The sequence below is a fragment of the Ptiloglossa arizonensis genome, chromosome 6 (genome assembly GCF_051014685.1).
Source record: "Ptiloglossa arizonensis isolate GNS036 chromosome 6, iyPtiAriz1_principal, whole genome shotgun sequence".
Classification (NCBI taxonomy): Eukaryota; Metazoa; Arthropoda; class Insecta; order Hymenoptera; family Colletidae; genus Ptiloglossa; species Ptiloglossa arizonensis.
The window spans coordinates 10,009,060-10,025,044 of NC_135053.1; the positions used below are offsets into that span (position 1 = coordinate 10,009,060).

The following is a 15,985-nucleotide window of genomic DNA, read 5'->3' on the forward strand; positions in this document are numbered from 1 at the left end:
CATATACAATTACTTGTAATAATGGAACGAACCGGAATGGAATAGAATGGTTTGCGGGCAGGTGCTAATATGGCGGCTATTCTGCTTTATAGTTTCGTGACATCGCCCTTTACCTTAACATTTTTTTAAGCAAGACGTAAAAGTTCAGTCACTGGGTGACAGAAAAAACAATGTCTTAAATGGATTCGGTTATGTTTAAGAAATAAGACAACTAGCAAAATGTCAACCAGATCGCAACTTACGAAAGATTTAAACGGTTTGTCTTGATCTGAATGTTTACGTTCGTATCATGGAACTGTCATACATCGAGAATATATATTATTTATTCTTTCAAATAGTCTTTTAATAAACTTTAATCAAGTTTATTAAAACTAATAGTTGTTCCTTTTATTTCGCAAGTATGCAAATTGGGTTATGAGACGATTTTATAAATATTTCTGTGGCTTTCGTACATTTTATATTGTGTTTTATTAAATACAATCGTTTAAAATTATTAATTCTTTATAGAATCGGTAAAAGCATTACTTGGTAAGCATGTCAAGATATTACTAAAAAACGTTGTCAAATTGGAAACAAAGCAGGATAAACAAGAAAATCGTGTTCTAGTAAGTGATAATTGAAATGTTAAAACTATTATAATCAAGAATAAGATGTTTAAAACATTGCTTTAATGTGAAATTATATTTTGATAATTTAAGGTTTTTTCACCATGCCGTCTCTTTCTTTTAACGGCCAAAGTACCCACAAGGGTAAGACTAAACTTTATTATTATGGATAAGGATATATGATTATTTTATTAATTATGTATTAATTTACAGCTCGACTGCCATTTTCATTATTTAGAAATAACATCTATAGAATCCAAAAGAGCCAATCAGTTATCTTTAACTGTTGGAGAAAGGTATTACAATTTTACTACTACAGGAGCAGGAGCAGATACTACAGAAGTAGATGCAATGATCGAGGCCTTACATACTGCAATTCGAAATATCTTTCCCACTGTACCATTAAAGTATGTGTTTACTTCCTTGTTATGTATTTTTTGTTTATTGTAGAATTGGAATAGTTGACACTAATGTCATAATCCTTTCAACAGTTATATTATAAGAAAAATAGAAGTAATACCAGCTAGTAGATTGCAGAGCATAAGAGGTAGTGAGTTAGCTAGAAGTACAGAAGCAACAAGACATACAGGGCCCTGTGGTGGATTTTCAACCCAGTATGCATGCATGTGTGATTTACATGGTGTACCATATAGAGAAGAAGTTGCTTGGGTAATATTCTTAAAATGTATGGAAAATAAAATGGTAATCTTTTTACTGAAATTTTGTTAAAGAAAATATCAATTTACAGGATGTTGATACAATATACCTCTCTCATGACACAAGGGAATTAAATTTAAGAGATTTTGATCATTTGGATCAAAAAGATTTGGTGCCAATCATTTCTGCCTTGGAATATAACACTTGGTTTACAAAGTTAAGAGCATCTCATCTTAAATTAAGTCATGAACCTTTGGAAAGATTGTTACATGTTATGCGCAGATCTCTTTCCATTCAGGAACTTTATTTAGATAATCTTGGAATCAAGTGGTAAAAGTTAAAGAATACATCAATTTTGTAATAGTAATCATAATAAACAAAAATTTGAAAAGCATTTTCTTTTAGGGATTTTGCGCACAAATTATCATTAGCTCTAATTTCTAATGCTAATACAATGTTGCAAACTATTGATTTATCATATAATACAATCGAAGATAAAGGTAAGTGTTAGTTATAAAGTCCTCTATTTTGTAATCATTGTACTCCTCTTTGGTAGATCCATTTAATGTTTTCAATTTTTCATTGTTTTGTCTGTTTTTAAGACACTTTTAACATACCTCTGTACAAATTTTTTTTTATACTTTTGTAGGAGCCTCTAGCTTGTGTGGGATAATTGCCAAATTAATGCAAGGTGTGCAAATAACCATTACTATTTCCAATAGCTATTATTAGTGCCTGTCATTTAAGTTGTTCCTTATCCTTTTGTATTTAAACATGTAATCCTTCATTTAGATATTCCACTAATATATAACATTGTATATTATATTGTGTTTAATTTAATACAAATATGAGTTATTAGATAAATGAGTGATAAATATATGTTTTAATTAATGGCATCATTTATGGTAATATTATTTTTAAGGAGGTGCACATTTAAGCGGACCTATTGGGAAACTACCTAAAGGTTTACAAAAATTAAATTTCGCACATTGTGGACTAACAGGAAAAGGAATAAGTCAAATTGCACATGCACTAAGTTTAAATAGAAGCATGCCAACTAGTTTGCAATATTTGAATCTCTCAGAAAACTCTTTAAAAGATGACATTAATGTAAGTGTTCTACAGAAGAATGTAAAATTTAATACGATAATTTATTACGAATAATAAATCTGCAAGAATTATTTATAATATAATTATTATTCAATTGCAGAATTTGTGCAATTTTTTAGCACAACCTAATAGCCTAACTCATTTAGATCTAAGTGGTACAGACACTACACTGGAATGTGTAAGTATTTAATTTTGTATGCAAAAAATTCCAATGTAATGAATAATTTTCTTCATATTTTTCATTTATCTTATTTAGCTGTTTGGTGCTTTACTACGGGGTTGTGCAACTAATCTAGTCCATTTAAATGTCGCTCGCAACTCTTTTTCAAGCAAGAAGACCAAAGAAATACCTCCCAGCTTTAAACAGTTCTTTACAGCTACACTTTCATTGAAGTACTTAAATATATCTTGCTGCAAATTACCACTGGAAGCATTAAAGCATTTATTACTTGGTTTGGCATGCAATGAAAGCACAGTTGGATTAGAACTTGATATGAGTGGAAACAATTTGGGTTCCATGGGTGCTCATGTGCTAGAATCGTGTATACATGGTGTACGTTGTATAGCATCATTGGATATTTCAGACAGCAGTACGTATGTTCTATAGTAGAAAAATAATTATTGTTATGCTTGAATATAATGTTCTATTTATGATGTTTTATAGATATGGATGTTGATCTAGCACAAGTAATAACTGCTGTAGGGAAAAACAAATCTATAAAGCAATTATATATGGGTCGTAATACTGTTAGTATGAAAAACAAACATATTGCTATTGTAATGGATGCCCTTGTACAAATGCTTCAAGAAGATGATTGTGTTTTGCAAGCATTACATTTACCAGATTCTCGATTAAAGTCTGATCTCTACAATCTTATTAATGCTCTTGGTAGTAATACATGTCTTCATACTATAGATATTAGTGGTAATCAGATTGGAGATCCCGGTGCAAGATTATTAGCAAAAGCCCTACAAATTAACAACCATTTGAGGACCATTATTTATGATAAAAATAATATTACTCTTCAAGGTTATGCAGACATTGTTCATGCATTAGAAAAGTGTGTTTATTTTTTATATTTATAATGTATATTAATGATTTTTTTCTAATGTATAACATTCTATCACAGAAATTGTAGTGTGAGACATATGCCATTTCCAATTTATGATCTACAACCTTGTATGAAAACTTCTGCTGAGAAAACAGAACAGTTAGCCAAAAAAATACAAGATTTGTTACAAAGAAATGTTACACCTTGCAAATATAGTCATGGACAGGCCTTTAGACTGCAACAAGGTTTTTTATTAAGCTCTACACAACAAATGGTTGATAGGCTTGTTGTACAAACTCAAGACACTATTAAAGCTATTGCCGCAGAAAGCTGTGATGCTAACAATGATATTAATTATGCAACTGGACTTATACAAGATGCAGATAATTCAAAGCAGGTATAAGTAAATGAATATGAACAAACTCAGGATGTAACTTTATGAAAATTATATTTTCAGCTTCTACCGAGATTGCATGAAGTTCTTCAACGGCGAGATGAAAATAATCCAATCGAATTAAAATTACATGATATGGCAAATGAACTTCATAAAGTTGTAACTGTATATTTACAGGTATACGTTTTACATATTTTGTATACATAATTGGTACTATTTCTTAAAACATAATAATAAATTTAAAATGTTTTCACTTGAATATAGGACTCATTAGATGCCATGGTAAAATGTGCAAATGAGCAGTGTCCTACTATACTTTCACAAACAGTAGTTAGGGGTGATGAAAGCGAATCAATTGCTGTTGAAGATGATCTACGTAACAGTTGCAAAGAAAAAAATCAAATCAGTAGTGAATTCATACACACTACTATTACAGAACAAGCTGGAGCAGACATAGTTAATAGAGTCAAGTATGGATCAAAATTACTTACAAAGAATAAAATTGTTTTTAAAATAAATTATTATTTTAATATTTTTTTAAACAATTACTATTGAGTTTTACTATTTAAAATTACAAATATTATTATTCACTAAAGAAATCTACTTATTTGCATTATTTATATATTTTTATATTAATAATTTTAATTCTGTTTGTAGTGAATTAAATTTAGCTGTTGCTGCACATGTATCTGACAGAATAACAGATGAAGTAATTGAATCATTATCAAGGAGTTATAAGAATTTGGTGTGTATAATGTGTAGTAAAATACCCTTTTAAATTATATAAAAGTTTTCTAATTTGTATACCAATATTCTTAGATTGGTGACTGCGATAGTAAAACAAGAAGTAGCACACCAGATGTACTACGGCCTAGTGCTGGTTCAATGAGCAGTGGAAGTGTTATAGGTGTTACAAGTACAGTAGGTGTATCTACAACATTACCCATTGGGAGAACTAGCCTTGCTTCAGAAGAAGACTGTCCACCAGAAACTTATTCACTAGTAAATTCTATTGGTCAGTGTTCTAGTGATCAGTCTCCAATGGTAAGTAAATATAATTTTGTTATGTAAAAATTTGAGCCTTATGTTAGAATAATAGTTACTACAGTAACTATGATATCATGTTTTCATGTCTATCTAGAAATTGGATTACTTAAATCTTGTAAGTACAATTAAATAAATATAGTCACACTTAAGAACAAAGTTTATTTATTGTTTTAGTTTTTCATAACTTCATAATATATTGCATATATTGCATATGTTGTATATATTATATGTATAATAACACATGTTTATAATATAGTAACTAAATATATATTATTTTTGTACTTAGGCCACCCCACATTTGTCAAATAAACGTAAAAATTTACATGGAAGAAAATTACGACCTAAATCTGTAGTTGATTCTGTTGAAGGACTTTCTGCTGATGACATTCCTGATCTATTACCATCACTGCCAAAAAGTCAAGCGGAAGGTTAATATTTTTTAATATACGGATTTGATACATTTATAACATTTTAATTAATGAAGGAGTTTTTTAGCTATTTCAGAAACGGAGCATTCTTTAACGGAATCATTAGATTCTGTTTCTGAATTACCTAATACTGTGGGTCAACAATTACAACATTTAGTAAAATCTAGACCTCGCAGAACAAAGACCAGAGCACCTACAAGACCAATGTTGAGACCTGATCAACCAGTGGATGGTTTAGCTCTTGGAGAAGGCCTTGATGTATTTTTTCGACCAACTACGCCAACAACTCCTCTTATATCTCCAACAAGTGATGATAGGTATTGCATTTAAAAATATAACTTGTAATTTTTGAGTATAAATTATGTACATTAATTCATATTTTTTTTTTTATTAAACTGCAGCTCCTTACATACTTTTCCAATTGATGGTAGCTCAAATTTATCTCTTACAAGTCACAAAAGTATTCCACCAGACACGGATAAGAAACCTGGTTGCAATTCCCCAATGTTAAAAACACTTCTTGAACCTACACCACGATCACGATCCAGTGATAATTTGGAAAAATTTTCTCCTCTCATCGGTAGGAGATCTCAAGGTGATTCACCATTAACTGCATCTCCATTAGCTCGACGGAATACAACTGATAATGCTCAAACTCATGAAAGAATTGTTGCAAAATCTGGTAGTAATAAAGATACAAGTAGTAATAGTATTGTCAGTACTTCTGCTGACACTTCTAAACGTAGCACATTACCAATTACTGGATCTGGTACAAATTTACGTAGTTTGCGGGATTCAGATGAAAATGTTAAAATGTTACAACTAACAACTGCTGCAAATTCTTTAGATAGGGATGTATCTCTTGCAACGTCTGTTCCTAAAGATTACGAAAGCAGAAAAAGTTTAACGAAAAAATCTACAATGGAAGTGGATAAATCTGCAAGTCAGCCTCTGCCTTCTCTTAAACTGAGGTCGACAGGTTTTGATCTTCGAAGTCCAACAAATAATAATAGTAGTACAAAGAATAATTCGGAAGCATCAAAATCTCCAGTATTAAAACCTTTAACCAAAGGAAATAGTTCTACTAATGATGGAAAAAGTAATGGTGTTCTTTCAAAAACTAAACTAACTCCACCTGCAACAGCTCCAAAACCAAGACCTTGGAGTATGGCCACTGATAGAAAATCTGGTAAGTTTAGAAGATTTAAAAACAGTAATTTTACTATTTATTGAAAAGTTTTTGATTGCATATAAGCAACATTATTAAGTGTATAAGGATTGGCTGTATCTGTGGATTTGAAATAAAAAGATGCACAAATAGAAAATTCTATGATCAATAATGAATAAGGAATTGTTTATATATTACGTTTCAATGTATACCTGATTATTGCAGCTTCAATATACAACATTTAATTTAATGTTATAGGTGAATTTAATTTATTAAGCGATGGTTCTAGTCCAAATACTTCAGCAGGGAATACACCTGATTCTGGTGATGCTCTCGATGAATCAACAGATAGTGGTGTGAGTGGTCCGGCTTCATTACCACCAACGTTATCAACGAGTAGTACTGCTAGTTCTTTAAGCAATACAAGTGTAGAAAAAAGATCAGTCAGAGAATTAGCAGCTAGTTTAAACAAGAGTAAAACAGAAAGGAAAGAAAATGGTAAGAAAAAAATATCTTTATCTTTTTGCATGCTAAATGTATATAGTAACCTGGTACACACTAATAGATTCACGCATCACTTTCAATAAAGTATAATTCCTTTTTACTTTCAAGTACATTGCAAGTTCGCATGTTGAATCCGTAAATTAAGAAGCCTTGCTGTACATATTATTTTAGAACATACCGCACCTGCAGCATGGAGGTCGGTGCTTCAACGTTCTATCAATCAACCAGATGCCAAGGTATTTTATGCAATGTTCCTTTTTGTTTTTCTTTCTTTTTTGTTTTTAATAAATTAATAAAGTCGAAAAGATTGCAACATATAAAATTCTGTACCAGGGACAATTTATAAAAGCTTAAAAAATTTTTTTTGCGCTTGAAATCTATTAACATAAGTTCATCATTTTGTTTGTTCATGTAATCTTCCTATTGTTAACATAATACAGAAAGAAATTTTTGAAAGATTAATAATTCATGAAATGTCATCTATCGGTTTAAAACATAATCATTATATGTTATTCCTTACATTTTCAGGTAACGAAAGTGCTGAGAACGGTTGAAGAGAATCATACAAGTTATAAATTTCGACGTACTTCATTTTTACGTGATTCAAATTTTAACTATAATAATGATGTAGTTGACGTTTGACCGAGACTTAAAACAGTAGTAATTTGAAAGTCAATGTTAACGATTGGTTACTAATCAAGACAATTGTTATTACAATATTTTATACTGGGCACAAAAATATATAAAGCGATACGTTTGTACTTGTGCCATATGAAATCAAGTATGGGGCAAGTGCTAACGATATTAGAGACAGGGTATTGAGTGTCTCTATAGAAAATACTAATCTATCATTAAGGTGGCATTAAAAATCTTATTATACTTTTTCATAAAGCTGTACTTCTAATGCAGCTTGTCATAATTTAGTAGTAAGTATTTGTATTTAATGTACTAAAATTGTTTATTATTTTTATTACATTAAGTTACAAACTCACACTTCCAGAGAGAATTTTATGCTTCTACATTCCTTCAGATTTTTAAAGAAAGGTCTGATTGATGTTTGCGATGATATTATTTCAACGATAAATCGCGTTATGTTTGTTTTAACATTTAAATATTTATATATTGATTGTCTGTACATTTAATGTAGTAGATTGTCTAAAATAGACCATAAATTACATAATTATTTTAAATATATGACCGCTGTTCTGTTAAATAAAAAGATCAGCATAACTTATACGTATTACAATAAAAAAAGTTTTATTAAAATTATTTAATTGAACTTGGAATGTCTTCCGAAATTAATTTTTTTTAAGTTTGTAATACCTATTCTGATGTATTCTCTAAAAAACCATTTGCAAGAGACCTGTGATTATAAAAAATGCAAACATTTATTTAAGCCATATTAATTATTGTACGTAATTCTTTATACTTTATTTCTTACAATTTTTATTAAAGTATGTTGTATTTTTTAAAAATGATTTCTGGAATAATAAAATTTACCATTGGAATTGAAAAATGCACAAACCAAACTCTAAGAATCATTAAATTTATACAGTGTGCCATAAAATGTTATTACATGAATTAATAAATATCTTTGTTTTCCATACAATAGGAACAAATCTTAATAAAATTTTATAGGGCAAGTATAACAATGTCACTGATCTATATGAACACATTTAGTGATAAAATGCATACAATTTTTACAATACACGCACGATAGTGTTAATGTTGAACCAGAAAACTTTCAAATGAGATAATTAGGAAGAAGCTGTTATTGGCTATTATTATATTCAGAAATTTTTTTGCAACATTTGTAAGTTATATTTACTATTTTATACCTTGTTAAAGATATATGATAATTGAAAATAATTTATTAAGGTTTTTCTGATATGTGTGTCCTCCTTTAAAGGAAGCAACTTTTTTACCAACAGTTTTTTTGTATCATGTAAGAATGTATTTCTGAATATAAATGTAACACAATCCAACTTATATAAGCATATTGAAAACTAGTTTTTTGATAGCAAAGAACCTATGTACATATACATGTATAAAAGTTACATATAGCTAAATTAGTGACGATTACAATTACAGTTCTTAGAGCTAAATAAGTATTTAAACATCGATTTAATTTTCAATTTGTACTTATAACCATAAAGAACAGAGTATACATATGTCCATTTACATACAGGTATTTAGAAACATGTGTTCGATAACGACATTATATATCAAAGCGAACATTTTTTTTCTTAATATAATTCAAGAATGTAGAGAAAAATATAATTGCTGTACTAATCTACTAGATCTGAGTTATGTCTAACACGTTAATCTTTATATCTAAACTCATGAATGTCACATACATTGAACATAAGATCTAGTGATTAACTGTTCAAATACATCTTTCCTTACACAACTAATCATACTAAACCAATAAATCAACGTAAATTAAAGTGATAAAGGTTACATTAAACCATATGCTCTATTGAATCAATTTAAGAAATTTTCATATAATGCAAATGAATCAGTATCACAGAAACTAGTTAATCATGAAGTTACTTAATGATGGTATGATTAGAATAATGGTTACAAATATATAATTTAATTATTCCAATGGTAAAATAGTACTTGTAAACATGTATGGACTTGTACATTGACATAAGTGCATACAGTTTAATGATCTGCATACATGTTATGTTGCAGGTGATTTTTTGAAGTATAGAGATGCAAGCATGAAGTTATATATGTATAATGTAAAAAACAAAATTTATCCTATTGTGCCAAAAATGTAATCGTTTTGTATATTCATAAAAATTCATTATATTTCCATCTAAGGCATTTATATAAATTTTGGGTTACATAACAATGAACATATATGCAGAGATATAGTGAACTTAAAAATAAAGTTCTCTTATATTATACATATATATTACAATATTATTATTTTATGTAATACTTCAATACTAATTATGACTCTGTACACTAAAAAGGATCACCTGTAATAGACAATATTTTAGTATGTACATATATTGAATGTGTCTGCAGTATGTATGTACTAATGAGTGTATGATATAATATTTATATATATTCTTTCTTCAATACATTCCTGTATTTACACTTATATATACATATGTTGTACAATTAGGCATATCTCAAAATCTGCTATTAATTTTGCTATGTGTATATCACTATCTGCATAGTATGTTACTTAATATGAAAGAACACAAACTGGTATCAGTATTTGTAGCAGATTTTAATATATGGCTTTTTCACTATGCAATATAATTCACTAGTAAATAAAGACTCCTATTACATATATGATACTGATAATTCTTTCTAATATGTATATTGACAACCTTACATGTTTAAATAATTTTTATAGTTCAATTTTGAAAAAAATAATTATGTACTATAATTTATTTTATTCTACATTTTATTTTATTAATGTTTTAACAAGTTTCATATATTAAGAGTTGCAAATAATATAAACAACTAATTTTATTGTTATGTAATTTTTTTAAGATGAAAATACACTTAAGGAAAACGAGACTTGTGTACTTACTGTATATATTGATGATATTACTTTTTGTTATAATATGTAATGAACAACCATATACAATATATTAATGGCTATGAAAAATTGAAAAGAAAAATTCAAAGAAATTCATTAATGATACATAATATAGACTATATACAAAAATATAATAAAATTAATATTTTCAGGAATATATTTTTAACTATAATAAATCTTTTTATAGAAAAAGTCTTTTAAACATTCGAAATAAAAGGATATTCAAATACGTATACGTAATGTTCACTAAGTAAATATAATATAGTGCTATAAAACATTTCAAGCTTTAACGATTTAGTGCGCGTGCGTGAAAAATTGTATGGAATCTGGCACATTTCTATAATTCAAGAGTTGGAAACAGGGTTGGGAAGTATGTAGTGAAAAATTAGGTAGAAGAGAATAAGGTGTGCATGTATCTTTTACCTAGGCAATGCTAATGAATTTTGTTGTACAATTCATGTTGTTAAGTTGAGGAGGCGTAGAAATGTCGCGTTCAAAATCTGAAAAGATCGGAAACGGTGGTAAATGTGAATTAAGCGTTTGGACACGTGCGATAACAGCGAACTCCGAATGGCCGGATAAAGTAAACATAACCCCACTTTAATTAAATTTCTATTAATTTTCATGGTTTTATTTGTAAATAAGTTATTTTGTTATTATTACAGGAAGAATTCCTTGACGTTATATATTGGGCTAGACAAGCAATTGGAATTATAGTTGGTATAGGATGGGGTCTTATACCTTTAAAAGGTTTTATAGCTCTATTACTGTAAGTTTCAATTGCGATATCTCTAAGTGGATATATATTGACCAGTATATAATTCTAGAATTGTAATTACACATTTTAAACTTATATAAATTTAATCATACCAGAAAGTTATATTTTATATTTTAGATTTGTATTAGTTAATGCAGGCATTACATACCTATACTTTAGCAACTTTCAACAAATTGACGAAGAGGAATTTGGTGGTGTTTGGGAATTAACTAAGGAAGGTTTCATGACTTCGTTTGCTGGTTTTTTGGTAACTTAAATTGTTTTAATATTATTAGATTTTAACATTGAGTTTATTGTAGATTTTACAATAAAATTATTGTTTATAGGTAACTTGGATCATTATATATACAGGACTACATTTTGACTGATCATTTTTATCATATTCCATTAGCGAGGACTGATAAAAAATAAATGTATATGATAATTTTCAGAGATCAAGTGTTTACATGTACATGAAAGTTATATTATAAACATTTTTGTGGAAAACAATCAATTTTCATATAGATTATTTGCGCTTCAAATTTTCAGTTCATTTAATAAACACGAGATGTAATATTCATTTTGTGAAATGCTTACCTGCATAATTTGTTACATGTAGTTAAATATTGTTATACAAGAAATATTTATCCACTTAAAAGTTATTTATCTGTGCAGAACCTTATGTACTATATTTTAAAGATCAATTATTTGTCACTAAGAATAATTAGTTTTAATGTTATGGAGTACTTTAATGTCCTATATATACATCATTGCATTGGTAAAAAGTGAGTTGTTTTGAGTAAATACTGTAAAATACTGCTCTAACAAGTGACATATCATATATGCCAAATCAGATTAATATAAATAAACATTTAAAATAACCAAATTGTTCAATATTTGGTCAGGTTTAACATTTTGCTTACAATTATTAAAATGTTTCTGCGTAATATTTTTCCCTATTTAATTAATGAGATATTTAATGAGGAATGGTTATTAACTCTAACTGATGTCTTGAGAGATACACTACAGTTATATAGAAAATAAAATTTATGTATTTCTGTAAATTTATGTATATTCCATTTCAGTAATATGTGTTTATTTAATTGTTTATCTAAATAATAAATAATACTATTAAACATTGTACATTAAATGATTAACAGTTTTTTTAAAATTGCTACATATATAGGATAATTAGTATTTAAACGGAAATAACCCAAAAAGAAGAAAAAGTAATTTATATTGGGTGTTAAAATAGTTAATAATGAATAACATAACACCGCTCAAGTTTTACACAGAAGATTTATTTACGTATATTTACATGTATAAGTTATTAAAAATATGTTAATAAAACGTGTTTAATACATTCATAAAAATATTGAAATCATCCGATCATTAACCGTTTTCGCCCTCGTGCATGTACTTCCTTGTATTTAGAAACAACTTCTTTGCATTGATTTTTATTTGTATAATACTTCTGATAAGTGTTAAATATTTCTGAAAACAGTAAAGGTATTTCCGAATGTGCGCTGAGTAATGATCGTTCGAGAACGTATAAGTCGACTGCTTTATCTTCTATGCTTGACTCTATACGAGCTAATCCAAAATCTATAATAACGAAGTTGTTTGCAGCTACAAAAAATGAGAAGACAAAACACCATCAACTATAAATGTAATATGAATTATAACAATCGATAAATAATGGCTGCGTACCGTCATATTTTTCAATGCTTAGTTCTTCGTTAACATTTTGTAAAAGTACATTCGAAGAAGTTAAATCTCCATGAATTATATTTTTGGAATGCAATTTAGCAATAAGTTTACCTAATTCTCGTGCTATAAATTTAGATAAATATTCAACATTTATGTTCTTTGAAATGTTTTTCTCTATAAAGTCTTTTAATACCACTGCATGCTCTATATATTCCATATAAATACATCGTCGTTCTAAATGTACGAAGTATATAGCTGGTGTTACTACCCCTTGAAAGGAAAATGGAAATAAGCATTTAAAGTCAAAAAGAAATAATACTATTAATGTATTATTGTACCTGCGGCTTTAGCGCGAATCATAGCGCGGCATTCGGCTTTTATGCGATCTTTTGTAAGGCGAGTATCTAAATCTGTATGTCTATATTTCTTTTTAAATCGCTCTTTTATTAATGTCGGCTTTCCTAAATAAACACCCTTATATACACGAGCTTCGGCACCTTGAGCTATTAATTCGAACTCATGCATGATGTTTAGGATCTAAAATTTGTTTCCAAACATATAGATTTTGCAATTACTTACGATAATTTTAATTAATATATTTGTATATATGTGTGCGATTCTTTATAGTAAGTCTTAATAATATGTCATATAAGGAAAGAGTAATTTATGAATAATTTAATTTGGTTTATGAAAAAAGAAACAGAATTTGACGTTCAAAAATATATTAAAATATAATAACAGAATATAAATGTCTTCTCCATTTCTATTACAATATATTTAGGCGTATACATACAGTTTTGAGTTAGAACTGATTTATCTTATAATTTTATTTTAATGTAGTATTTTTGTAAGTCGCCAACTATGAAATATTATTATCATACAAAGGTCAACCTTTTCACAGAAGCTTCAAAAGAAAAATATTCGTCACGTTTAAAATGTTAGTCACAACTAGAGAAACAATGTACTACATTACGATTTGAAAATTACGCTATTAATACAACAATTTCGTTAAAAAAATATTTAAGTTTTGTTGTTGATGCATCATCGACGCGTAAATAGGATGTTACCAGTTGTGAGAAAGGAAAGATGAAGTTGCTCGCGCTAGCAAGGGCAAGATGAGGGCGAAACGCGAATCGATCGTTACCCGAGAGCGTCCTGCGCGCTAATCGCTATCCCAGCGCTAGTATTCGCCCGTACTTTGTTCTCATCGGATTGACAAGCTAATACTGTGTTTTCCTGTGTAATCTTGTTATTATTACAAAAACCAATCTTTTGTTTAACCGATAGATATGAGGGACGAAGTGAAGATGGACGCGAATCGGCTAATCGCCGAAGTTTATAAGCGGCCAGCGCTTTGGAACCAACGGCATATCTCTTATCACAATCGCGAGGTGACGAACCGCGTTTGGATGGAGATTGCATCGATATTCAAGTTGCCTAGTAGGTGCATTGATAAAATCGTTTATCATGTATGTCATTCGCGCGCGCTTTTTCGTGATTCGTTGTACAACCAAGATTTTTTTATCCTGTCTTTAACGGAAGACAATCATTATAAGTATGACTTGTTACTATTATTATTGTAACAAAATAATTACTTCACTTGTATATTATATTCCTATATTGAAAAAATCGCCTGCTTCTATATATAAAAAACATCGACAGTATATACTTGTTTACTAATTTGCATTTTACCAAAATATAAACGACGTAAAAGATCGTTTTTATTATTGTAAAAGATTTTTATATGATTTCCTTTGATTATTATACGGAAAAGATATAAACACTTTATAAGTGTGTAAATACTAGTTTTCAGAAGTATAGTATTTTTCACTGAACTCGCGCAAACGAGTAGCGATCTAGTTAACCTCACTTTTTCACGATGTCTTATTACCAAATGAAGTGTAATTTCTATGAATTGAAGTGCTTAATTTGATTCAAAACCGTTACAACCATGCAAAATTTTATTCTAGGAAAAACTAATAACTTACGATTTGTTGCTACTTATATTATTAACCCACACGAAGAATTAAATTGCAAGTTAGAAGTTAAGTTCAGATCACAACGCATGCGCGTGAGCATAGTCAATAAATGCCGACTAGCGTTTCTATGAATTACTTTTGTCCCTTGTAATATTTGTTGTTAAAATTATAAGTCGGTGTAGTGACTTTTAATTGTATTTTGTATACATTATATGCACTATAAATATAATTAAAATTTTCATGTATTTATTTTTTAATCAATTTGAAACAAATTGTGAGTAATAAGATGTGACTCAAAGTCGTTGAAACACTAAATCGTAACCTTTTAATCGAACAAAATTGTTTTCACATTTTTTCAGAACCGGTATTAAAAGCAAAATGGAAAGGTTTACGAGATACTTTTCGGGCAGAATTAAAAAAGGACCAAGTTTACCGTAAAAGTAAATTTCATCGAAATAGGCCGGTATGGATACATTTCAAAAGTTTACAGTTTTTAAAAGAACAAATGTTACCTCGTCCTCCAATTTGGGAACGAAGTAATTCTTGTCATGATGATGATCGAATACACAGCGAGGGTGAAAGCGATGGAATGCTGTTGCAGAATGGTTCGTCGGTAACAAATAGGAATGCGGAGGATCGAAGTACAATTCCAAATCATCTACTGTCGATAAGTAATGACAATGGATTGAAGATCGACAGCATCAATCACATAGACGTAAAACAAGAACCTGAAGAGAATTTCGATAATCTCGAATTTCAGAGTGTTTCCGATAACCTCACGGAAAACGAAATGATGTTACAAAACATCTCACCTGAACAAGTGTTGATGGGTGACCATGACACTGGCATTGGTCTTACAGTAGATCCTTTAGAAGGCAACCGTTTTGATGATAATTACTATTTCCTTATGAGTCTTTTACCCCATATAAGAACATTGCCGGCTGATAGAAGAATGCTGCTCAGGATGCAAATGCAAGAACTGGTTTACAAAGAGGTTTACAAGAAAAAT

At 29.1% G+C, this 15,985-nt stretch overlaps 4 protein-coding genes across 11 annotated transcripts; 3 read left to right on the forward strand and 1 right to left on the reverse strand.

Moving 5' to 3' along the window:
* Positions 1-77: 77 nt before the first annotated feature.
* On the forward strand, positions 78-8,062 carry Lrr (capping protein regulator and myosin 1 linker 1 leucine rich repeat protein). Of its 7 annotated transcripts, XM_076313441.1 has the most exons (25): positions 78-256; positions 508-605; positions 699-749; positions 819-1,012; positions 1,097-1,274; positions 1,354-1,592; positions 1,668-1,762; positions 1,912-1,953; positions 2,185-2,372; positions 2,473-2,550; positions 2,629-2,962; positions 3,037-3,433; positions 3,503-3,821; positions 3,882-3,995; positions 4,083-4,288; positions 4,476-4,563; positions 4,638-4,862; positions 4,960-4,980; positions 5,152-5,293; positions 5,361-5,610; positions 5,695-5,888; positions 6,141-6,482; positions 6,720-6,959; positions 7,137-7,201; positions 7,494-8,062. In XM_076313441.1, exons 1-25 carry the CDS (start codon positions 220-222, stop codon positions 7,605-7,607), a joined length of 4,251 nt encoding a protein of 1,416 aa, XP_076169556.1. In that variant the 5' UTR covers positions 78-219; the 3' UTR covers positions 7,608-8,062. The 7 variants fall into 7 exon arrangements, 6 of the variants coding, with proteins under 6 accessions (XP_076169556.1, XP_076169551.1, XP_076169555.1 ...); XR_012992356.1 differs by having other exon boundaries at positions 5,695-6,482; positions 7,074-7,201; positions 7,494-7,576; XM_076313436.1 differs by having other exon boundaries at positions 5,695-6,482.
* Positions 8,063-10,865: 2,803 nt separating this feature from the next.
* LOC143148184 (GEL complex subunit OPTI) lies at positions 10,866-11,974 on the forward strand. Its single transcript, XM_076314217.1, has 4 exons — positions 10,866-11,113; positions 11,196-11,299; positions 11,426-11,555; positions 11,635-11,974. The coding sequence occupies exons 1-4, from the start codon at positions 11,015-11,017 to the stop codon at positions 11,674-11,676; spliced, it is 375 nt and encodes a 124-aa protein (XP_076170332.1). The 5' UTR covers positions 10,866-11,014; the 3' UTR covers positions 11,677-11,974.
* A 593-nt stretch (positions 11,975-12,567) lies between these two features.
* Positions 12,568-15,886, reverse strand: Prpk (TP53 regulating kinase). Of its 2 annotated transcripts, none has more exons than XM_076313434.1 (4): positions 15,789-15,886; positions 13,336-13,534; positions 12,998-13,267; positions 12,568-12,916 (listed from the first exon to the last, which is right to left on the reverse strand). In XM_076313434.1, the coding sequence occupies exons 2-4, from the start codon at positions 13,520-13,522 to the stop codon at positions 12,669-12,671; spliced, it is 705 nt and encodes a 234-aa protein (XP_076169549.1). In that variant the 5' UTR covers positions 13,523-13,534; positions 15,789-15,886; the 3' UTR covers positions 12,568-12,668. The 2 variants fall into 2 exon arrangements, with proteins under 2 accessions (XP_076169549.1, XP_076169548.1); XM_076313433.1 differs by lacking the exon at positions 15,789-15,886 and adding an exon at positions 14,986-15,076.
* Positions 14,151-15,544, forward strand: LOC143148380 (uncharacterized). Its single transcript, XM_076314682.1, has 2 exons — positions 14,151-14,576; positions 15,336-15,544. Exons 1-2 carry the CDS (start codon positions 14,287-14,289, stop codon positions 15,412-15,414), a joined length of 369 nt encoding a protein of 122 aa, XP_076170797.1. The 5' UTR covers positions 14,151-14,286; the 3' UTR covers positions 15,415-15,544.
* Positions 15,887-15,985: the final 99 nt, after the last annotated feature.